At 38.6% G+C, this 25,828-nt stretch overlaps 1 protein-coding gene across 1 annotated transcript in view; it reads left to right on the top strand.

Annotated features, from left to right (window-relative positions):
- Window positions 1-22,068, top strand: part of CMTM8 (CKLF-like MARVEL transmembrane domain containing 8) — a 36,494-nt gene extending 14,426 nt beyond the window's left edge. The window contains exons 2-4 of the mRNA XM_010562415.1: window positions 14,128-14,301; window positions 18,631-18,747; window positions 21,516-22,068. Coding sequence (XP_010560717.1) covers window positions 14,128-14,301; window positions 18,631-18,747; window positions 21,516-21,599 — 375 coding nt within the window. The 3' untranslated portion in view covers window positions 21,600-22,068. The remainder of the gene's footprint in view (window positions 1-14,127; window positions 14,302-18,630; window positions 18,748-21,515) is intronic.
- The last annotated feature ends 3,760 nt before the right edge of the window (window positions 22,069-25,828 follow it).

Genomic DNA, 25,828 nt, shown 5'->3' with positions numbered 1-25,828 from the left:
CAACCTCTGGCAGAAAAGCAGAGCAGACATCTGAGGGACGTTAAATAATTTCCACTCACTTATTTAAATCTGAATAAGCCAATGTCTTCAGGCCCTGAAAGTTGTTTTTTTTTCTTTCTCCTTGATTGGAGGCTTTTTTTCCCTTGCACTAGAAAGCTGTCATTTGTAGCCAGTTGTTCTGTTCTTTGTTTACACGAGGCCCATTGAAGCAGTTGGAGAACATTATACCCTGCCTCACACACTGGCATATATAATTAATTTATGACTTTGGTAGTTTGAATTTCAAGTGTCAGGTATCCCACGGAGCTTTTTCCTTTGTTCTTTTATGCTGCGTGTACCACTTGATTATCTATTATGGAGAGCAGACAGGCTGTGAGAAGTCCTTCAGGCTTGTGGACTTTTTTTTCTTCAGAACCTTAAAAATAAAGTTGTGGAGCATGGTAACAAGGACTTCTCTGAAAGCATGACTGATCTGCAGTGTCTTTTTACATGTTTGTCCAATTAGTTTTTCTCCTTTGGCATTAGTATTTTCACTTGCATGTAATTCTTCATCTTAAAGTTGCTTTTGTACCCTAAACTGCTCTGCAAACTTTAATTGTGGAACAGTGGTAAAAACTCATAAATAGATCTCTGTTGAAAACTTAATTCTGGATTTGGCCTGTTCTTGATTCTTTCAAAGTAAACTCTTTCAACTACTACCATGAAAAGAAAAAAGAGAATGAAAACAAGAAGGGAAAAAAAAGCATAGCTTGTTGTCAGGAGCAATGTTAGTATTTGTGATTAATTCTCGTTCAGTTGTGTCTTGTCAACAATTTTAAATATGACTCTTAGTGCAAAGTTATGTTTGATATATCAGTGACAGATGGGTATTTCAAAAATGGACATGCCCGGAAACTGACTTTAGACAAATTCAGATGAGAAGCGGGGCTGAGGTTTTTCAACAATGAGAGTAGTAGGCATATGGCAGCTTATTTAGACACAAGATGAATCTTATCATTGCAGTGTCTATGCCAAGACATCATCTCTTTCCAAAAAGCATATTGTAGGTTGAAATCTTTATACCATTGCCCACATGGCCAAAATGGTCCTTTTTGACTGTGAAGTCTGTGAACACAAATGCCTCCAGCAAAGCATATGCAAATCTTAAATATTTATAAGCATGCTGTTTTTCTATGTTGTTAATGCAAAATGTATTCAGGAAGGAAAGCAATTTTGCCAGAGAAGGAAAAAGATTTTTCAATGAGGTATTTCTACAACATGTGGATCAATCTTTGTAAAATCCTTAATCTCTACCTAAAAACATGGGTAATGGTTCCTGGGGTTGGACTTTTATATTTGGGATTCAATATAGAAATAGTCAAGAGGTACAATAAGCTTCTAAATAGTCAGACAACAACAGATCTGGATGCAGGTTTATTTTCTCATGTCTTCTGTTTGTCAGGCAAGGGAAACTTTCAACTTTTGATGGCTAGAGGATTTTGCCTCACAGTGAGAAAAAATTCTGTATTGTACAACACCAATTTCTGTGGTGTTCAGCTGGAAATTAAAAGATACTTTCATTCTAAAAAAAAAAAAATAAATTTAAAAAATCTTCTTTTTGAATGAGCAGTTAACATCCTCCTCCTGTTTAAATGGATGTAGAATGCAGCAGTAGGCTTTCTTAGCAGGTACTCTCTTTGATTTTTCCATTGCATCATATCTGCCTTTATGTCTGTGTATCTTAACTATAGGGCAAAATAAAAGTTATTCCCAAAGAAGTAATAAACTTTCTATTTTAATGTAACAGCTAAGATTTGTGAAACAATGCTGTGCGTCCGCTAATTATAGGCATTTCTATTTACATGGCCTAACAGGAAGATGGAGATGTAAAAATAGCAACAAAGAGTCCGTGACATTATTAATAAAGCAGCTGTATACAGCATTGTTCTCCTGAAGAATGTAGACACCATTTAAACAAAGTAGACTACATAAATAATCAGTCATAATTCATAAGTAACCATTGTTAGGAATTATCTTTTTAAAATAGTTCACCTTATTAACGTACAAACGATGGCAGAATGACTTTCTTTGTGGGTATGTGTATTTTACATGGACGCATGCACCAAATATTAAAAGTAACTTACACAAATCATTGCCATTTATTGAGAAGCTGGTATTTTTCTAATGTCAGGAACTGTATTCCTTCAGGGAAGATGTGAGAAAGGAAGATAGAGTGCTATAAAACTTCTTCCAAAGGAAAAGTTTGTATGTAAATAGAAGAGGCAAGATTAAGGTAGAAGAACACTTTTCACTTATGTAAGTTAATTAGAACAAAAGAGAAAACATTTCCTACCATGATGTTCCATTAAGAAACAATGGTAGTTGTAGTAATGAAAATAATAATAAATAGCCACATTGGGGAAGACACATACAGACAGACACATATGACCCTGTATCTTTTGAACTCAGAATCTACTTCTGAGCTTTTCCAGTTTAAATAATAAAAAAAAAAAGTAAAAAGGGATTACTGACAATTAGAGATTACTGAAGCTGATAGTCTTTTTTTCTAATTTTTCTGTGCAAGGGAAATAATTTTCTCACAGTGCACTTCCCAAAAGTACCAAAACAAACATGTATTCAGTGTACACAGCAGGTTAAACTTGCAAACTCACAGTTTGTATGCGTGCTTTATAAAGGAGAACTCATATTCAGAGCACAAGGACTATACCATGGTCTTTACCTCCACAAACACATCTCTGCTACTTGACTTGAAAGCCTGCAGCTCTTCTCAGAAAAACTCTCATATGTGAGTGAACCAGTTGCTACATTTGTGCGAAGAAAAGGTAGTAGTATGTTAAGCTTGTCATCTGCCCCACCCAAGAAGTGCCCCCCCAAACCCTAAACTGGGAAGGGGCAGACCCAATCCCATAGTTAGGCTGCAGCTGCACTCCTAAAACTCTGTCTTGAGAAGAGATACAAAATACATCGTCAACTGAAAGTCTCGTTAAATGTGAGGAGATTGCTTCCTTTGTCCAAATCTTGGCTTCAAGTCTCAAAACAAGAATTCAAAAAGCCCGCCAGTATGGTTTTCCTTTTTTTTTTTTTTTTTTTTTATTTAAATTGCCACAAAGAAGCACTACAAGCCATTTTAAGTCCTTCCACCAACTAATTGATATTCCCTACTAATATGAGCTCTCAAATCTGCACATAATTTTGTAGTATGAAGATCTTTTAAAATTGAAATCAATGAAATCATATGGGATTGTATGAATTTGATTCTAGGACTCATCACAAATCAAACTGCATCTCATGTGGGTCATATAGGATGTATTTTTCTTCGCTATTACCTGGACAGGGACAGGGCTGTTTAGAGGACAAACTTGTGAATGTTACTTCTTGATGAAATCAGCTACAACTTTTACTCAGAGCTCCAAAATGCATTAATATTTGAATGTTAAATCCAAACCATTTAACCTTGTAGTTTCACTTATCTTTATGATTTATAACCAGGCTTTTGAAAAGAAAAAATGATCGCAGTATGGAATTTATTTGCTAGTTTGAAGGTGTTTGTACCGAATCTTCAAGTTTTTCCCCTCAAAAAAAACACCTCTAGAGGCTGCACAAAAGCAACCACTAGGAAACAAAGAAATATGTGTCCTGTGCCATGTGTGTCTCTGTGTGGCTATTTTGCTTTTTAATTGTCTGCTTTACAATTCATGCTTGAAAGCAGCATTAAGTGAAAACTTCCTCAGAAAGTAACTGAAAAGGCAGATTATTTTGTGTTTGGATCTAATATACTATTACTTTACATTTTCCTTTCTCTGCTGCTGAGGAGCAAAGCATGGCAGGAATTCCACTGAGTAATTCCCAGCTCCGTGATACCACAGTGTTTGCTGTTACAGTATCACTTCTCCCAACTCTGTCTGGAAGCTGTGGAGGTAGTGAATTTGAAATCAACAGCATTACGACACAGTAGCAAGGTGTTTCTTTTTAGGAAATGCTAGGTGGTGGGAGTAATCCCTGCCTCAGCTGGGCCTTGCTCAAGTGGAAGGAAAAGGGAGCAGCAGTGTTCCTTTTATTCACATCTCTCATGATTGCCAGATAAGAGGCCAGGCGGTCTCCTTGCGCTGGGGTCACGTTTGGAGGTTAAGCACTGTGGAGGTCATTGCCTTCCAACTGTTTCACCGGGTCCCCTTCCGGGGAGGTAAGTGCTTTTTAGGACAGGCTGTTTGTCTTTGGTGGTGTTTTGCACTACCCCTCTTTATTTTTACATTAAACTGTGGCCCCGATGGAGACGCTGATAGCAGTAACCAGTGCGTTCCCAGTCAGCTGCAGCAGCTCTGAGGCTGGTTGCAGGTCTTTCTCCTGACTGACCTGGGACGCACCCAGCGCGCTGTATTCTGCATAAAGGTACTTTCGTCAGATAATAGAACATCATGGGCAAAGATGAGGCTGTGTCTTCTGCTGTGGCTATGTAGATAAAATGATGGCTAGCACTGTGTTAGCAAGGGTATATAAGTTAATATATGCATAGTGCACAGTAACCTATATAAATGTCTCTGTGTGTGTAGATCCTCAGGCAAAACACAAGTGTTAAGTCAGAATTTACAGGCACCAGTAAACAGTAGCATGCTCCTGAATGCAGCCCTCAAAAACCTTAAAGCATTTGATGTGGAAAGTGCCCTGGGACAAGGACCAATCTTTATGCTTTGTACACATTTTAATGACCTGTTAATGATCAACCACTGCTCTGCTGAGAAGATAGATTTTATGATGATATAATTCAAGCCAGTTTCTTCACCATTGATTGAGATAATTCCTCGTAATTCTACTCTAGAAACAAATGGTATATTGACGTGGCATGTAGTCATCCCATCCTATTCTATTAACACTTTTGCAGCTTCCAGTACTCAGTTGCCAGGGTCTCTTGCAGGAAAGTAAGGCAAATTAAAACCAGAAGTTGGTAATGGTGCTTGTAATGGATCTGGTCAGTGGTCTGTTTAGTCCACTATTCAGTCTCTGATAATGACTGATACTGAAAACTTACAGAGGAGTGTAAGAAGGAGCACATATGACAAGATCTTTCTCTGCTATAGTTTTCTAGCTTCTAGCAAACTGCACATTTAGGAATTTCTAGAGCTGAAGGTTGCATCTTGACTATCGTGTATATAGGTATTATATACAGACAGGGCTGACCAGTCTTCCAGGAGTGTGTATGATGTTTCCTGTGGCAATGAGTTCTGTAATTTGGTTATGTATTGGGTTTTTTTCTTCTTTTGGATTTTTTTTTTAAATACCACTTCCTTCTGTTTTTCAACTTTCTGCCTGGTAATTTAGCTGGATGCTTCTTGTGTTTCAAGTCCTAATCCAGTCCTTGTTCCTTTCTTTATGCCAGCGAGCGTTCTGCAGATTTCTGTCATAAACTTCTTCGGTCTTCAATAGAAAATTGGATGCATCTTTTTTCCAAACTTAACTTTCTTTTTTTGCAGGAGCCGTTCTCTGTGCCTTGCATAATCCCACTGAATCATTTTAGAAATGGGAGAGGAATGAACAGAACGTACTCAATGCATGGGTATGCCATCGATTTATAAAGCACTGTGATATGTTATGTTTGGTGGAGTTTTTTATCTTTTATTCCTTTCCTAACGGTTTCTAATCTTCCGTTGTGATGTTTTTAATCACATGGAACAAAATTTACAACCCAAGCACTGTCTTATTTCTTGTTTACCTTCTGAATATCCACTACCCTACCACTAGTTATTTTTTCAGACAAAAATTCCTGAGAAACAGTAATAAGTAAACTCCTTTGTAGTGATTTCACAATTTTGATGAGAGATGGGACAGTCCAGAAAACATCTCTTGCTTTTTTAATTTAAACTACCTCTTTTTGATCTGTGTTACTGGTATTAGCTCTGGTCTCACACATTCCACACATATTTCTCAGGTGAAGCAATGTTTGAGCATTGTAATACGCTGCTGGGATGGACAGTATGGTTTCCTTACTCTCTCCCACCCCGGAGTTATTTTTCTCAGCTGTCAGCTGCAGTGAGCCGGAGCACTGTATCACAGAAAACTCCTCACGCATGAGTTGCAGTGTGATCAGCGGAGTCAACAGTGGAGGCTAGAGAAGGAGTACCTTTGTGATTTATTCATTTTACTAGGCGGTAGACTCATTAAGGTAACATGAAATGGGGGTGTGCTACTGCATTTTGCTCAGGTACTATTGTCTTTATGCCTAGGCAGCAATTGGTACTGCAATACCCATTCTGATTAGAAAAATAAGCTTCCTGCTTGCATGCCAGCCACTGCCTGCCTGCCTCTCTCTGCTCTTCCCAATGAGACTTTATAGTTTCTTGGGCACTCCTGCAAGCTGGCTTTGCCTCTCAGTGTGAATCCTTTTGTAAGTGCAAGCCAATACCCTTATTTATGCATGCCGCAGCTGATTCAGTACATCCTCTCTGTCTGGCTGATCTGGATGATGAGTGTCACGGTCTGATCATCAGGACTAGCTGCTCTTTACTGGCTCAGGTGCGGAGAGGTCTGGTGCCCAGTTTTTTAGGCAAAGGCGCTCTTGGACTCTTTCCTAGGGAATTGTGGTAGGTGTGAGAGGACTTCCCTGCCCCATGGAGCTGTGGGAAAGGCACTGGAGGTCCATCAGGTGTTGAAGGGCTTGGTTTGAATTCTCACTCTGGAATAGGTGTGCTCCCTATTGAATGAAATGTCTGCTAGCGGCCTTGACCCATTTCAGGCCTGGGTCAGGAGGTTTTTCTCTGTGGCTTGTAATAGGATTTGGACTAAGCTCTTGAGTAAGAGAGTTCAGTCTTTAGTGAAGATGTACTTCTGGTGCATATTTTGGCACATGCTGCTTCCAGTAGTTTTCTCTCTTAGGAAATCTGCCCTAAAAAACAACTCGGGGGGGGGTGGGGGGGGGCGAGTTCTCTCAAGTGATGGCTAGTATTGCCAGTATCTCGAGCCCTTGCATTTCGTCTGTAGTGAGGGGTGGTTGCTGGTGCTGCCATGGAGCCAAGAGCATGACAGAAAGTTTGAAGACTTGTGGGAAGTTTCAATGCTGAAACTAGTTACTTGAAAATAATTTAAAAGGTATTCAGACAATCTTTAGAAATTCTGTGAAAGTAGAAGAGACTGAATTTTGCACAGTTTTATACAAATAGAAATGTTTTCAAAGGTAGAGGAGACTTGAGATCTGTAGCGGCTACTCAGTTTGACACTAAGAGTTGTACTGTATAAATGATAAAATACTTCATTGGTGTGTCCATTATGACCACTGGCATGTTTCTGCAAGCACTGTAGATTTTTAAATTTTGCTAGGAAGGCAAAGCCCTGAAAAGTCTCCGCAAAAACACTAGCCTTCTCTTTTATTTGGTGTACAACCTGCAAAAACATGCAGAATTCAAAGGAATTTTTTTCCTGTGTGTATATAGAGCCCAAGTTATCTTCTCTGGGACTGTCTCACTGGACGACAGTCTGGGTGAATCACAAAGCTTTCCTTCACCAAGGAGCTCTTAGCAAAATAAATTCATTCCAACTGCTGGTGACACCAAATGCTTATGGAGGAAAAGTGGTATACAGTATTGTCAGTAAGGAGGGGGATGGTAGTGACTGGCTGATATCAACTCATTGTAATGTTTTGTGTTAAAAGAATGTTTGGGAAAGAGAAGCAGTAGGCTAAGGCAATGTATTGATTAGATTATTACAGAGTACATTAACATGGTCCTTGAAATTTCAGAGACACTTAAGCAAGGATCTTGTATCTCTAAAAATGTAGCTGAAAGATGTTTTTGAATTTTCTCATCTTTGCGTCTTTACTCAGTGTTAACAAATTTTATTTAAGTTTGAATCCTTCCAGTTTTAAAAGCTAAGTTTTAAAACATGTTTATCTCCTTTTCCCTGACTGCAGCACAGATGAGATTTTTGTATTTTGTATTTTAGTCTGGATTGATATTTGATTGATTTATCCAGTACTTACAGGCTTTCACCTTATTTTTTCTTAAGCGTTTTTCCTCCATGGACATTAAAATACAATTTTCTAAATAGTGGGGAAGAGTTTTGTGGGTTTGGGGTTTTTATTTTGGTTTTGTTTGATTTTCATGGGATTTTTTTTGGTTTGGGTTTTTTGTTTTGTTTTGTTTTTTAGGTAAAACAAATAAATGATCCTTATTTTGCGTGGTTTGTGGATAAACTTACGTTTGATGTTGCTGTTGTACCCAGTATGGAAGTGAACCTATCAAAGTTGCTTTGTGCAGACACTCTAACTTAGCATAACCCTTGTGAAAGATTTCTGTATATATATCGCTTATTTCGAGCCTTCCCTTTCAATCTGCAGGGGTTTGGCAGTGTATGCAAATTGCCCCTTTGATGTTTCTGCTGGGCATCTGAAGCCTGTGCAAAGTGGCCCCCTTCTAAAGCGTTTTCCTAAGAAAAGCAGTGATTGTGCTCCCTCTAATGGCAGAAGGCGGAATTGTTGAATGTTACTTCATCGATCGTGTCTGAGAGCACCAAACCTCAGATTTAAAGACATTATTTAGGCGCAGTGCAAACATTTACTCCATTTAGCCATAGCTGGAAGAAAAAAAATATCGTTCTGTATCTGTCAAATATAAGACAATTAAATCTGCTTGTTCTTACGACTGTCTGTCCTGGGCATGTCTTACAGGAACAACAGAGGAAGAATGGCCTTTTTTTCCCCTCTTTAAATAACCTCCCCCCCCCGACACTTTGATTCACAGTATAAGACCCTGTGTTTTGGTGTGCGATCCATGTCACAACAGGTTTGGAAGATATTTGTTAATCTTACCAAATGCTTACAAACACCCAAGGGGTGGTTGACTAATCAATGTCAAATAAGGGGAGCCCCTATAGTGCTGAACTGCTGGTCTTGGCTGCCCTTAGGGATCCTTGCTTACCCTCTTAGTGCCTGATGAAAAGCATCTCCAACCTTGTCTTCCCAAGGGTCATGAAAGGTGAGATAAGAAATCAGGGAGCAGGCATGAGAAATGTTCATGGTCTCCCTGCCCACAGGAGACTCCCTGGAGTTTTTTTTGCCTGCAGAGAGTAGCCAAGGGAAGAAAAGGATGGACATTGAGACATTCGTAGGCTGCTTGTGCTGCTGCTGAGGTAGCTCCTAACTTGTGATTTAGTAGTGAAATAATGATGTGCAATAATTTAGAATGGTCTCTCTTTCTTCTAGTTGTAAACCTCCTTTCTTGGGAAGGAGAGGCAAGATATCTTGCTTTCAACTTGCTGGATTCTGTCCATGTTTAGGTGGCTTGAATACAGGAGACAACTGTTGCTGCAAATGCACAACTCTTCTAGTCTCCTACCATCATTTCCATCTGTGCCAGTAGCAACTCTGTATAAATCCTACAATACTTATGCATACAGAGAACTGAAATGGTCCTAGGAGCCATTTCTAGGATAAAGACTAGGAAAAGCTTCAGGCAAACATGCCAGATAGGGTTTTTTGGGTTGTTTTTTTTTTATTTTATTTTATTTCATGAAACTAGATGAGCCTTGTTTTTTTTTCTCCCTGTCAGTTCTGCCACAATGATACTTCTTTTTCTTTTGAAAGGGATGCATAAACATTTTTAACTGTGTTGCTGAGTTAACCAGTCAAGATGAATGCTGCAGAATTTGTAACACTAGCGTCACTGGAGAGGAGTCACTGCATCATAGGCTTTTTAAATATAGTTTGCAAGTACGAATTCAGTTCTGCAGTTTTTAAGCTGCTTCAAAAAGCAAAACTGGATACACCGATTCAAGCTCACACCTGCTTTCATACCTGCTGACTTGTACCAGCAACCTGAAACAAGATGTGTCTCATCTACTAGGGAACAAAGCTGTATTTTTTTTTTAAGTGACTAAATAGTCCAATACTTTTGAAGTTCTCGGCACTGTGGAAAAATTATGGCACTTATTTAAGGGTTTGAATATGCAATTAAGCATCTAATTTTAAACCTGCACACTCAATAATATTGGACTTTGCTACAAAGTTATTTCCTTTTCATGGTATCTGCCAGCTGCTGAAGTATCCATTAGTACGTTTGACATATTAATGCATTCTAGTAATGGAGGTACCTGATCAAGCAGCAGCCAAATGGTCACAAAATAGATGTCCAATGTGAAGTCAGAGACTGCAATAAACAAGGGAAAACAGCTTGCATTTATCATGTACTGAGTGAAATCCCTATCTCCCATCTGACTTGAAAAACTGGACCCAGTTGGTGGAGACTTTATAGTCTTAGGACCCAGCATCCCCTCTCATCAACTACCACATGCATTATTTTCTTCAGTCTTCTTGAAGCTTTTTCCTCCCTTTCTCAAAGTCATTTTTTAAAGGATTGTAGTATGTTCCTGTAATTCTAAATAAGCATACTCTGACTTGCTCATAAATTAAAATCAAATATATAGCTATTACCAATACACTCTAGCATACTTGGTTATAACAAGATACAAGTCTTTCCCAGTTACTGAGTGGAGCTTTCCCCCTTATCTTTGAGCTGATCTGAAGCAGTGAAAGTAGCTGTGTACTCTCTGTGCACACTGTATTACTGTGGGTACCCCCCAGGTATTGCAGTTGCTGGTCTTTGCTTTACGGTGTTGCATACCTCTCACTCACTTGCCAGATTCTGTACACTAGATGCTCATTGAGATGTCATTTGAATATAGTCCAGTTATTCCCAGTGGGGAGGTTTGTTATCAAATCAGCAGGAAAAGTGGCATTCTCGGCTCCAGCAGATGCACAAATGTCATCCAGTTTGTACTGATCTGTTGAACAGCAAATGTATAATACAAAGGACAGTCAGAATGTTACGAGACAGGCTTTTAACATGACGGAAACTATCTCAGTATTTAATATGCTGAGAAGACAAGCTAATCACAGAAGACTTGTCTAGATGTCTATGTTCCTTTGAATCCTTAGGTATTTTGTAGATGCTGATGGCCAGTGTGAACTTTAAATCAATTTATTGTGCATGTTTACATATGCAATAAAACCCTTTGCCATATCATTTAACTACACAGAGTGAATTGTTGACCATGAGCTGATCTGACCTTTTCAGGTCTAATCAAGAATCTGAAATACTATTTCAGCCTGTCAGCTCCAGTAATATGCAGTAAGAGTATCTGGATCTAACTGAAAATGTCAGATGCGCTCTAATATGCAACCCATCAAAGTTATGAGGCATATGAACGAAGAACTGGTTAAGAATATAAATCTGTAACATCCGTGGTGCATCTCAATTACTTAGATAAATTGTTCTGCCATTGATATGGGCTAGCTAAAAACATGCACTAAAAGCAATTCTTTGGAATACATATGAGATGTACAGCCGCTTAAATATTAAAATGATCTTGAAAGAGAGGTGATAACACCAGGTTAGAATATTACTGGAAAAAAACAGTGACCATTTAGAATACCAGTGCTCTAGTTAAAGTCTTGCTAGCTTTGTTGTGTGGTAATACAAGATTAGTGATCTCATGTAAGCTCAAAATTTTCCTTTTTAATTTTAAGAATTTGCCACTTGTGAAGTTTTTACTCTTTCCAGAAATAATCCATTATATAAGCTGAGGTGTCCTTATCAATCTTATTTGTGTTGAATTTAATATTAAGCATTTTTCATAGTCTTGTGCTTCTTATGGAAAAAGTCTACTTCTATTTTTAAAAGCTTTCTAAAAAGCAACACTGTTATCGGTAGGTTATGGTGTTTAATGAGGTTTAATTTCTTTGTTTTCTTTGTCTCATCTTTGAAGTTTCTGTTCCTGGTATTTTACTGGATATTCAGATCTAGGATAAATCTGTGTTCAGTAATTATTTATCAAGCATGAGACCAATTATTCATTGGTATAATTTCTGTATGATGAATTTAAATTTGGGTTAAAGTGGATGGGCACAATGAAAAGCAACTTTGTATCCTAGGAAAATGGTATTTTGTTAGCTAAACAGTCTATCAAGATTGTTTAATCTTAAAGCAGTTGTTACACTAAAATGGAGTTGGTTTTTAATCTAATCATGGGTAGTTTGTGCAATTTGAAGCATTATTAACTGAATTGCTACTATTAGTAAAATGTTGTTGGAACTAGAATTAAAATGAACTACGGGAAGCGTTGCTGAACCAATAACTTTGCATTAAGGAATAGCGTATATTTTAAACCTACCCAGTTAATGCTATTTGAACTGTTCTTGTGAGGCAATGCTGCCCTCCCCTGGTATGCTGCAGAAAGTAGGAACTTTTATCCCAGTCCAAGCGAGTTCTAGGGCTTCCTATTAAAGAGAAATTGCTGAATTGTTGAAAACGGTGGAAAAAAATGCTCTTAAAAAGACCACTATGTGCCTTCTCTATTACAAGACACACAAAAAAAGTAGTGGAACAGGCTTTTGTGCGGTGCTTCTCTGTATGCATGGTGCAGATGTAGATGAATGTACAAATAATATACAGGAATATACTGTGATCACACAAGACAACAAATTGAGGGCTGAATTAAGTTTGGGTGGCAATTTGGAGCATGAATTGAAGACAAAATAAACAGATAGTAGGTAGCTGCTGAAAGTTAGTGGAACTGATTACAATAAACTTTTGTTTAACAGTATAGTTTTGTCTTGTATATAATGTTTAGAGATTTATCAGTAATGTTTACGTGTTCAATTCTGCAATAGAAAAGTAAATGGGACCATGGCCAACAACTTGTATGGGAATAGCATTAGCTCTTGTGCAAATGAAGCAATAGCAAAATTGCCACCTTCTGTCAGGGGCTATTGATTACAAAGATACCACCATAGGCTCAGGAAGTCCCTCCACTGCACATTCCTAAGGGCTGAAGAAGGTAATCCAAGGAAATATTACAATTGCATGGTCTATTCTTAATATATTTTTTCAGACATCTGTTATTAACCACTGCTGGAAACAGAATATTGGGGTAGAAGGTTCTTTAGATTGTCCAGCTATGGCTGCTGTCTGTTAAATAAGCGTGTTGCTATTTGCTTTAATTTTGTCTTCCTTCTCTTTCTCTAGAAAAATAGAAAAAAATAGAAAACTGCTAGGCAGTTTCACCATAGTCCAGATAGCAGAAAGAGATGGGGCTTGTTTCAAATACAAGAATTTTAGTTCCCACATCTGACTCCAATAAAGTGTGTGTGTGATAGGGCCTGTTTTTTTCATTTGTTTTTAAGGTAAAAAATATCCCTTTGTTTTTATAGTTAAGATTTTTCTAATTGCTGGACAACTTGCAAAGCACACAACTTTTCTTCCTGTGGCATATGACTTGACTTCTGTTTTGTTAGCTCCTCATACCTCTTAATGCATTGGAAATCACCTAACACTAGAGAAAACTGGAGAGAGTATGTTAAAGTCTCTGGTTCGTGCATTTCTTCATGTCTTCGATGTGAACAGATTGCCAGATTCAGGATCAGGAGGGAGTTGTTTTCCCCAGACTGGTTTGCCTGAGGACTTTGCTTGAGTGTGAGTTCTTGCCTACTACTTAGGGTCAGGTCACTTGGGGGATGTTTTAAGAACTGCACAATATAATAAAATGACATTCCCAACCTGATCTGCTCTGGTCCAGCAGCATGTTACAGTGGTGGTGGCTGTTGGTATTTTACTACTACCTTTTATACTAAGGTCCTAGGAGTTGTTTTGTGTCTATGGTGCCTGACCGTGCACAGAGCAGGCATGGACCATTTTGAACTAGACCCCAACTACTCAGTTACCTGTGACTGTGGCAGATGGGAGCCGAAGATCCCAGTGGTCCTTCACAGGCTTCTGTTTCTAAAGTGACTTCGCTGACTGCAGAATAGTGGTATATACCTTCATGCACGTAAGCTAGTAGGTTATAATAAGCAATCCTTTTGAGAGCTAGCTGTAAAACCACTGCAAGTATGGCTCCATAATAGTTAAAGGTGAGCTAAATCAACACTGAGATGCCTCATTCTGCCTTTCCCTTTGTGGCACCCTGCCACAGCAAAACCAATTTTATATTTCTTTTTTTGTTAGATTAGTATTCTGTCAGTGTAGCATCCCAACTCAGCTCATCAAATGGTTATGTGAATGGCAGTGGTGTCATTCCTTGACCTACAACGAATGTATGAGGTCTAAGACTGTGTAACATTTTCTTTCTTTTCCATAACTTTTGCAGGTACTGGGGCTGCTGGTGTGGACCCTGATTGCTGGAACAGAATACTTTCTATACCCAGCCTTTGGCTGGGTGATGTTTGTGGCTGTGTTTTACTGGGTTCTCACCATCTTCTTTCTGATCATCTACATGACAATGACCTACACCAGGATCCCCCAGGTGCCATGGACCACAGTGGTAAATACACCCATTCTTTGTTGTTTCAGGTTTGCCAAGTTATGAAGCAAATAAAATATTGATGCATTCTGTGGGTGTAGTTAACCAACTGTACTTGTGCTTTTTGCAGATTTTTCCCTAATTACTGTGTGGCTGCATACCTGCAGCGTTTAACCTTCATACTACCCAGATACTTTTAAAAAAATTCCTATGATGTTTCACTGTTTTGTTCAGCGGTTGATGTAGTGACTTGATTTTTAATAAAGTGCATGTGACTGATACTTATGCACAGTGGCCTCTTTTTCTCCCCGTAGTGATTACATCCCATGAAGAATGAGTCTGTTGCTGCCTCTGAGCTAACAGACATGGCCATATGGCTTAAGCAGCAGAAATCCCTACTTGAATCAACACCATGAATTGGAAGTGGGGCCCTGGCTCTTAAAACATGAGTCTTCCTCCACTAAAGTAAAAGCAAAGGTGGTTCAGAGGTAGCAACAGTCTGACAATCCATATATGCCCTACTGTGAAAATGGTGCTGAAAATTAGTGTTGTATATATGTAAAATATGTGCCATGTAATCCTTTGCTTTTAGCTCAAGACTTAATGCAAATCAGATAAACAGCTAATGTAATTACAGAAAAATTTCACAGGCACTTAAAATTCAGGTCCAGTTTTTGTGGTTTGAACAAACCTGGCTAGCTGTACCTCTCAACAGTATATTTTTACATGATTTTCATAACAAGCTGATGTTCAGGGTAATAGATCCTAAAAGTCACTGTCATCTCAGCCAACTGGCTATTTGTGACCATCCAAGAATTATTATGAATTTTAGCTTTGCATTTGTCTGATACAGTGAGATACCGTTCTTTTTTTTTTTTACTAGCTAAATAAATATTATTGACTAGAATTCTGTTATTTTTATGATATAATATATTTGACTTCCATCTTGCAAACAGCTTGTTATCAGCTATGTTGTGTATGTGACTAAAATTGAATACTCTTCTTTTCATCTTCCCATTTGCTGCTGTAATAAATACCGAGCTATAGCAATTATTAATAAGAACAACCAGGATTATGTTCAGATAGCTTCTCTGTTTTCAAGTTTCATGACCAGCAATTACCATTAAGGCTGTAACACTGCTATAGAAATGTTGGATTGTTTCAATTACAGCAGTAATTGTGTCTGGGTACATTTAAAGGTGTGTTTTGGTTTTTTTTTTCCCATTGCGTTAGATGTAAGTTAAGTACATTTAAAGGGAAAGCATCTTTGTATCCATTTGGATACAGCGTTAGTCATTACCTCTCTTTCATCAGTTTAAAACTATTATCAGACAACAGCTGCACATAAATGAGTTGCCCCTGATAGTGGTAGACAAGCTGGAGTATTTGATTTGTTTCTGCGTCATATTGAGTATATTTCTTGCTCCGAGTTCCAAACATATTGTAGATATGATTACATAAATGTAGGTCCAAAAGGTAGTCTCCTATTATAGTAAAGGATAATATGAAGAGAAAATAAATGCATAATAAATAAAAGATGCTTGCATTTTAGCTTATTTTGCCCTAAGCTATGAAAAATGCTGTTGGGAATAGCCTTTGAATTGGATCTCTGCCACGCCTGGCTGGCCAAGAGGAATGTTGGATCTCTTTTCAGCTAGATGTTGTTAATGTCTTCATTCAAGAGAGCATGACACGCACCTTTTTGAGTGATACACACCTTTTTGAGTGAGTGAGTTTATACCCCACTTCCTCCTATTCTCTGAAGTATCCTGAATTTCAGTCTCTGCTAGTTATTGCTCTGCCTCCTTAGGCGACAGTTAGCTCAAACTGTGCCTATTGTATGCAGGATCCAAAATTACATCTGGACTTCTCTGTCATAAATTCACTTTTTGCAGGTTAAGCACATTACCAAATTGCTTAAGATGCAGTTACTTTTACTGCAAATTAACCCAAAGGACGTGCTTCAGAACTGACTCTCCTTAATAGTGCAAGTTCTTTGCTAAAACAATCAATGGAAGCTTTTAAAATCTGGTAAATTTGAATTTAAGAAGCAGATGGTAATTTAGCATGAACCATTTGGTTTGAGTAATATATTGGCAGTAAAGGCCCAATCAGCTTGCATTGCATTCCATCTTCCCCAACAGTGTTATTTCCCAGAGCAGCACTTCTCAAAAATTGTGTGCTTTTTTCTTTTCTACATGACAAGATATTGCAGGGATTTGTAGCTTTCCAGGGTAATTGAGTCTTTTTGGAACAGTAAGTCTAAAAATAACAACAACAAATACTCTAGACAATCAAATTTGGAGTTTGAAAATCAGTGCTTTACAGAAGTTCACCTGAACCTGGCAGTTGTTGGCATCTTATCCTAAAACTGACAGTTTGATATTTTATTATTGTAATGCCCAGATAAAACAAGAGAGGTGAGATCTGTGGATAGACATAATACTTCTTATTAGATCAACTGATATACGTGAGATAAACCCCACTTATAAATAAGCGTATGAATCAAACTTCAAGTGCCAGGCCTTGGACTCCATCTGAGTGCTGAGGCACTGCCCATGGTTCCCTGTGGAATGGTGGGTAAGTGGCTCTTTTCCAAATGCCCTCAAGTTGCAAGGACTTAGGAACCACAGGAGGACGGACGTGCATGCCCTTCAGCCTGCTCTGAAAACTGTAAGAAGGTTTGTTGCATGGGAAGGGGTGACCTGAAGACTGACATGTTGACAAATGACAGCACAGCATGCTGTGCTCTGGAGAGGCCTGCAGTTGAGAAAGCTTGTGTTTGGGGAATGGCTTCCCTTCAGAAAGTTTTGAACCCTGTGTGTCACGGGAGCCTGTGACAGTGAGCCAGAGTCCATCAAGTCTGAAGTAAACTCTGCCAGAACCAAATGTCCTGGCAATGGATGTGAGCAGCTTCCATACCAACCACTTCAAGCTGTCGATCCATGCTTTGGTGCACTGAGGGAACTGCTGATGTGGATACACCTGTTGTTGCTGCCTTCTGAACTTCTTGGGCTGCAGCTCTTTTTTTTAAGATTCTGCCAGAGTTAGTGACTAGTGAATTCAATAGAGAATAATTGGCATATATTCCTAGCATCCACTGGGTCACACATGGCAATTAGTAAGTTGTAGCTGCACCAGTATGGCAACATTTAGAGACAACTGGGACAGCAGAGTTAAGGGCTATGATATTTGTGTCACACTCTGGAGTGCAAACATGGGGCCAGAAGCTGAAGGGAGCAGATCATGTACAACATTAGGATCTAAACTGAGTTACCAATTCCTACAGTTGTAACTAGGTGCAAAGCATGTCATGGGTATTCCACTTAAACATGGCACCAGTGAACTAAAAGTATATTTTATGGCCAAATTCATATGCCTTAGACAAGTAGCAGGGTGGAGTTTAGGGGGATTTTCTTTTTAAATAAGAATGAACTTCCTATAGCCATGACCAAGCAGTGAGTAAGTAAAGGACAAAGTATTGAACTTACTTTAAAAAAAACCCTCATACCTTTTTATCTTTTTATCTTCTTATCTTCTTAGACTTCCATTCTCCCTTCATTTCTTGTTCTCTCTCACATGCAAAACCCGAACAAACTGGTTTTGTTTGTTCTCTGTAGTGTTGTGTGAGATCAATATTGCCTGCTTTGCTTCTTTCTTAGTAATGAACATAGGTACCCTGAGACATTAACTATGCTTCTTGGAAGAAAAAATGCAGCATCTACCATGGATGGGTCTTGATGACCCATGTAGTCCATTCAGACTGTTCTCCTCCTTGGCTTTATCTCTTTCTTTCTCCTCTCAAAAACAAGCAAAAGGGAAAGGTGGAAGAATACAACTGAAAAAATTACACCCTCTTTATCTCCTTCAGAAGTGGAGAAAACAAAGTTTTGGAAGCTTTATATTCTTCATATGCCATGAGTTATTGATTCTTACAGTGTATCTTTGTGTAGATTAGAAATGTAATCAAATTGCAGTGTTGTTTTGTTTTGTTTTGTTTTTCACATAGTGTCATATTCTTGCTGCCTAACACTTAGATTGTGATAACCAAACCGTGTCCTTATTTTCATGTTTGGAAGATCACAGCACACCAGTTTTAAGACTTTTCTGGATTTAGTGTGATGAAGAGAACAGTTTCTCCAAAATGTGCTTTAATGTTTATGGATCTTCAAAATAAAATTAAATTTTAATCTTGCACATAGAAATTTGGAAGAAGGTAAAAATAGTTAAGAATCACATTTCTTGTGTACATAGCATGCGTATGTTATATTTCAGAGGAGAGTTTTGTAATGTTGGAATAGAAAATGGTAAGAAATGCATGTGCATATTAATTGTTTGTTTTTTCAATAGGGTCTGTGTTTTAATGGAAGTGCCTTTGTTTTGTACCTCATTGCTGCCATTGTAGATGCATCTTCAGTTACCAAAGAACTGGACAGTCACAATTACAACAGCTGGGCAGCTTCTTCAGTGAGTTTATTTTTTGTTTAAATAAGTTCTGTGTCCCATAAAGTTATATCAAAAGAAGGCTTGCTGGGAGTGCGGGTTGAAATGCACACACTCTGGATTTTGAAAAGCTGCAGGCTGGTGTAGAAGCTTATACACAAAACCTATACGTAGCTGTAATTTAGTTCATAGTTTTTGGAGGTGACTAGAAATTCCACCAGGAGATGACAGCCACACCAGAAAAGGCTGTAGTGTTTTTAAGATCATACTGCTTTTCCCCTCCCCTGCCCCCACTTATTACCAGCTCTCTGGCAGAGGGTATAGCCTGCACATCAGAGTAGACAAAACAGGTTGTGTGAGCACCAAGTCACCTCAATGCACTTGGACAACTTCAAAAGCAGTTTAAACTAACTCAGCTAACTTTGCACATATGTGGATAAGATGCATTCAGCTTTTTGTGGGCTGAGCCATATACATAGCACCTTTGGGAAGGTCCTGAAGCGGTATTGCTGTTTCTACAGTGATCTTCCTGTTACAGCCTCAGCTTTTGATAGTCTTTCTTCTGAGTTGGGTGGGCAATGCCTGAAAAATCATGTAACTTCCCAGTGTTTTAAAGTGGATGCAAATCATTAATTAGTCAGACATTACTGTCTTACTACTTAGATTTGGAAATCCAAAGCAGTCAGGCAAAGTGCGTGAAAAACAACTTTTTTTTTCTTAAAGAGCCATGTCACTTTCTGAGTAGGTGAATGCATTGTCTAGCTAAGTTAAGGGAGTTGTAAAAGAACTTTTTGCATGTTGTGGCAACAGTAGTCAAATTCAATTATATACAGTAATTCCAAATTACAGCTACTTTGCTGACTGTTTGTACTTCTGCAGTTGTCCTCTCTGGACTATTCACAGATCCTGTCTTCTGTCTGAAGTTTATTGTATACAGCCATGAATGCAGAGACTTGAACACCCGCTCTGTTTTTGTCTTGGGAATTGGATAACTATGTCCCTGTCATTTCAGTGGTGTTCAGGGGCTTCTCCCCTTGGCAGTTTGTAACTATTGATCTGTTACTCAGCCACTGCTGTTGACAGGATCCTGCTTGCTGCTAGATAAGCTTCCATGCTGATTCAGGTTTTATGCAAAATGCATGAATGCTCAGTGTCTCATGGGATGTTTGGAATCTCTTCTAATACCTCCTAATAGTGTTTATCTAATGCACTGTCTAAATAAACTATTAAATGTAGATTCCTGCTTTCTGAACCCATTAAGGGTTTCATGGATAGACGTTTGTGAAAATTTAGCAAATCATCTATCCCCAACAGTCTTTTTATGTTAGAAAGCTTTTAGATGGAGCTTTTATTTCATAAGAAACAAAAAATATTGGAAAAGAAGAATGCTACAACTTTCTATTGTAATAATATTTTACACCATCATCTACAGTTTTTGGTGCCACAGATTAAATTTACATTAGACAAGACTCACCAAGAGCCCTCTGTTGGAAGGCTTAGTTTTACTGCCTCTAGGCATGCTTAGTAGTGCCTTGCTCTCAGAGCTGAAGTGCCTACCCAGGCCAATGATGGTATATAAGCAAGAAACACTGGTAGAATCATAAAATATTTTTAGGCTGGAAGGGACCTCTGGAGGTCATCTGGTCCAGCTCTTTCCCCCCTTAAAGAAGGGCTAACTCTTATCAGGCTACCAGGGCCTTGTCCACTTGAGTTTTGAGTATTTCCAATGATAGCTATTCCACAACGCCTCTGGGCCCCTGTTGCCATGTTTGATTACTCTCCCTGTGATTTCCCACCCCCTCGTCAATACCTAATTGAAATTTCCCTTCCTGTAACTTGCATTTGTTCCCTCTTGTCCTATCATTGCTCACCTCTAAGAAAAGTAGTGTTAATCCTATTTGCAGTGTCAGCTTTATTTGGTTCAGTTACCAGCACAAAACATTCTGGTCTTATCGTAAGACCATTTTGAACATTGTCTATGTTCAAAATGCAGTGATTAACAGGAACTTAACCACTGGCACTGAATTGGACTTTATCAGTACAACTGAAATAGTTCACAGCTGTTCTTTGGTTTCTGTGTGTGTATGCTGCAAGGACTGTAGAAGCAACACCACTGATATGTGTAGTTTTAATCTTTAAACATAAAATAAATCTGGCCTGCTACAGTAGGCTTATTCTGTAATCAATTTCTGACAAAGTAGTAATATCTCAACGTAGTTGCTGTTGCTGTTACTTGCAGCTTGAGGACCTCTGGAGCTGGTAACCTAATCGGTACTGCTGTTTGAGAACATGTCTGGGCCTGCATTTTAAATCCAGGTTTTCTCTGTAAACAAACCTGTTGGGATGCACAGTGTGCCATACCGAGGTACAGGTGGGCTGTAGGCAATTTCTGGAACATAGCAGCAGTGCAGGAGTGTTAGCTTGAGCTCGCACTGTCCCATGGACTACCCCTCAGTCTTTACCAGCAATTGATGTTAAAAGCAGCAAGTATAGGATTGGTGGGAGTCTAATCTATAAGACCCACACTGAGGCAGTATAATGTGGAGATATGAGTTGAAATGTGCCATGTTTTGTCTGCTTCTAGACCCATATTTCTAAGCAGAATATAAACTTACTTACACAGTGTTGACTGTGATGGCCACACAAGTACAAGGAGGTGAAAGAGTGCCATTTTAGTCAGCCTGCTATTTCTCCTTTTTCCAAGTCCCATAACTATTTTTTCATAGAAATGACAGTGCTCTCAAATATAATTTTTTTTCCTAATATGTTTTTTTTCCCCCTTCTCTCTACAGTTCTTCGCCTTCGTGGTTACCTCCTGCTATGCTGGAAATACGTATTTTAGCTTTATATCTTGGCGATCGCGAACTTTGCAGTAAATATTTTGTTAAAATGAATTCTGTAGTATAAAATATCTTGAGGACTATACTCTTTTGACAAAAGCCTGGAAGAGAGATGAGGTCTTTTTGAACATTTCTGTTAGAATTGACACAATATATTTTAAGCTGAGATTATATGATTATTTATAATACCATTCCATCTTTAGAGACATCTAACACCGACTTTGTACTGTACAATAAAATTTCATACTGCTTCTTTTAAAATTAACATCATATTTTTCTAGACATTGTATAGATGTTATTACTAAACCTTTAATAAATCTTACTCAGACAATGTGCCAATTTTGTAAATGTAACTTTTTAAATGTTGCAGGTATACTTTTGATACTGAATGCTACAAATCAAAACTAAGATTGATACTGTCTCATTATTATGTATAAAAAGTGACATTGTGCAGAAAAAAACCCACCCAAAACATTAAAAGTAAATAAATAAATGACCCAGCTGTGCATATTCTGTAAACTGAGAGTAAAAGGTTGCTTTTTAAATTTCTTTTTCAGAGAAAAATATATACTACTAAGAATTCTGATGATCCTGTCAGTTGGCACATTCTAACAGCTTCTCACAATCAAGAGATTGCTTTTGGAACCTGTTACTGTAGCGCTGAAGCTCATTGAAGGAATGTTGTGCCTGAAACACATTATTTTAACAGGTTTCTCAAATCCAGCAGGCTCTGGGGCATAAGTCTAGACAACACTCCCTTAGTACTCAGTGTTTAACCTACTGAGAATATCACAAAACACCTGCTAAAGGTAATAAATTTTGTTTCTCAGGGGACTGTGTTTTTCTCTTTTCTCCTCAGATTAGGCCATCAATCTGTCCTAATTAAAATCTGGGCTTCTAAATTCTATTAAATGATATAAAGATTAAATCCATAGAATTGTCAAGACACCAGTGCTAGAAACAAAGAATTATTCCCTCCTTTCTTGTCTACTGGCATCATCTGAGTTGTTAGTTTAACAAATGAAGTTTTTAATTTGACACTCATATTTAAATATCTTTGAGTCAAGCAGAAATATGACAAGATTATGACTGTCAAAACAGATACCTTTGAAAATTACTTTCAGATACAAATTACCTAAGGAAATTTTTTTTTCTAGGAATTATATGGAGAGTTGTGATTGTTTTATGATATTATTTAAAGTTTTTCTCATTTAAGTAACTGCTGGGAAATCTTTTATTCCTGGATTAAGAAGATTTGGACTCTCTTCTAGTCTTCAAAAACTTAGCTGGACAATTCTATATGGTAGTAGAGAAATCTTACTACTTAAAAAAACTTCTTTATTTCTCCCTGTAACTAAATGGTGTGTGCTTACTTACATGCATGCCCTGCAGCAAAGAAGATTTATCAGCAGCCAGCTAATTCTGTTTTCAGTCACATTGTTTTGTTCTTGATTATCTGTTGGAGTCACAGGATTTCAGTGTAAGGGAAGCCAAGATATTATTTTAAAACCTATATTTGTCTGCAGATTGCATCTGGCCTGTACAACAAAGGTCAGGCTGTCTGCTGCTTGCTAAAATTACCCAGTTGTGAGAATGAAGAAGGGCTACCAACTATGCATTTTATCTACACAGATAAAATGTGTCATTAAAATCTCATATGCTCTTTTCCATTGCTGGAAAAAAATCAAAGGCATAAAAATGATCCAAATGTCAACTGATAAAATGCGACTAGAAATATAGCCAGAATTAAAATCTCATCAGTAAAAATGCCTTCATAGTAATAGAAATTCTTTCTTAAATGATATTTAAGGTACCTATCTTAAGTCAAAAGAATGTGACTTTGCACAAATGTTTCATGATTTTGTGGTAACTGTGATGGTCTGGTCTAAAGTCATAACCCAGACGACATTTGTGGATAGAGGTAATAGGAGGGAGTAGAGCTAAGAGGGAGTAATGTGTTTCATCCAGTTTACCAAAAACTGTCATGGAAACTGTGTTACATGTCAGAATAAACACATTTAACAAAGGACAAAACACTACTATTACCAGGTAAGGAATGATTCTGGCAAAATATCTACCACCTCTCTGAGTCCTCAGCGCTGATCCTCAAGGGAAGATGTGTGGCATGTCTTCCAAAGGCAAATCTGTGAGTTGAATCCTTAATTCTGAATTTTAAAAAATACGCACTAGGCAGAAATTTGCTTTAGGCTTGGCCCTGCTTATTTTCACAAACCATAACATATCTGCCTTACTCTTTCCTTTTAGAAAGATAATTATCTTGCTTCCCATGCTCTTTCTCATCTGTCTCATTTCTCAGCTGTTCCCCAGGTACCAACTGCCTGTTTTTCAAGCGTTCTGAATACCTAGTTAAAATTGGAGGAATTGGTACAAGCTGAGAATTACTTCTGAAGTTTGCTCCTCCTCTTTCAGGCCTGAAGAAAGGCATAAGCACCCAAAAGGTTATCGGTCCTTTATTAGTCTTAAATACTGATTTGCAAACTATGACTTTCGTCTTTGTATATTCTAATATTGATAAAGAAGATAAGCTAGCAGTGGTTTATCACATAACAATTAAAACAAGATTTGTGGCTGCAAGCATTGCTTAGTGTTCATAAGACTGAAAGAAACCTTATTTAAAGGAACAACTGGTAAGTGATGAAATCATTAGTGAAATTCTTAATACAGATATTTAGAAGAATAAATAAAATGCTAATCAACTGGCAAAATGAAGGTATTTGACATTATAAATAACTTGTGTCAGACAAACAGTCTCTGAAAAATCTAAGTCACCCACATACATAAGGATACTTGATGTCAACTTATGGCCATCAAATTTCATTTTCAAAGGAGTTGTCAGTACCTCATCATCATCATACAAGATGCACTTAACAAGATGAAGTAAATAGCATGAGAACTGTAATAAAAACTTCAAATTCAGCAGTGTTTTAGACTGACTTTGTGCCAGTGGTTTACAGAAGATGCCTGTATTTCTGAGTAGAAAGTATGACTGTTATTCTACTTGTAGTAATTTAAAGGTATGTCTATTTCACTGGACTGAACTGAGATCAGCAGGGCCCCAGTCATATACACACTTTCAAAAGAAGTTAAGAACTAAAGAACCTGAATCAGCAGGTAAGAAGAATATATTTCTTAATAGGAAGTACGGAAGTTGCTAGAACCTTCCTCCGCAGGGCTTACAAGAAACCTATAAATGTGCCTGCTTCTGAACTTGAAGTGTAAGGAGAAGAGGAAAAAAGAGAAGCAGCTGTTTAAAACAAACCAAACAAAAACTCTTTCTCAGCAGCTAGCATTTTACTCTTACAGAGACCAGCAATGTTGTAGCTTTGATATCTAATGACATGAGATAAAATTGGATGGGACAGGTAATATCTTTTATTGCAACTACTAGCTGGCTTAATAGAAGCCCAAAACTATGTAGTGCTTTAATCTATTACAGACCATTGCCCACACTGGCAAACCCTGTCTTGCTCGCGTAAATTGCTTGTGCTAGCCCCTTATTTGTGTTGGAGATGATCTGAACTTGCCCGTCTTCCCTCCTAAGACAATTTTAGTTTTATTAAAAACTAAATATGAACAGAACGCGCATCCTAACTGCAGAACAGAGCAGCAGAAGCTGGGGTTACTACTGTGATGAGTGCAAAAGCGGCACATGCCCAGCTCGGAGGCCTGCTATTACCTCACTTGTTTTGCTTTCTGACAAGTTTAAAAATAACTTGAGGAAACACATAGCTTCCTTTGCTGAGTTGTGTTAGTATCTCTGGACGATTTAATTCAAACAATGGGGCTGAGACATTTGGACAGTCACTGCAGTGCTGCCTGTCGCTGCCCATTTGGTGCAAATGTTATTTCTTTTACGAGACCGTGAATCAGAAGGTTGGGGTTTTTTTGGCGAGAATGCACGTTGCGTGGGAAGATGCTGTTCGCAGCTGTACCTCCAACCGCGAAGCACCGCAGCAGCTCCCCGCCAGGGACGTCGCCGACCGACCTGTGCCAGGCCGAGGGGCCGTTTATCACCGCTGGAGTAAAGCCGCCAGCCGCTGGGGTGGCCGGTTCCGTGCGAGGCTCCCCTCCCGGGACCCCGCGGCGTACAGCCAGGCGTCCCTCTCCCTGCTTGGAAGCGTTCGCTTCGGCCTCTATTTTCACGTAACCCAGCTGCAAGAGGGGAGGAAGGGCCGGGCGTCCCGCTGCGGCCGCCGCTCCGGAACGGTGCTGCGGGGGGGTGCCGGCTCGGAGCCGCGGCACGG

Source organism: Haliaeetus leucocephalus, unplaced genomic scaffold (assembly GCF_000737465.1).
Source record: "Haliaeetus leucocephalus isolate CR32 unplaced genomic scaffold, Haliaeetus_leucocephalus-4.0 Scaffold159, whole genome shotgun sequence".
Classification (NCBI taxonomy): domain Eukaryota; kingdom Metazoa; phylum Chordata; class Aves; order Accipitriformes; family Accipitridae; genus Haliaeetus; species Haliaeetus leucocephalus.
The sequence above is the reverse complement of the archived record's forward strand: the minus strand, read 5'-3'. Positions and strand labels throughout refer to the sequence as shown.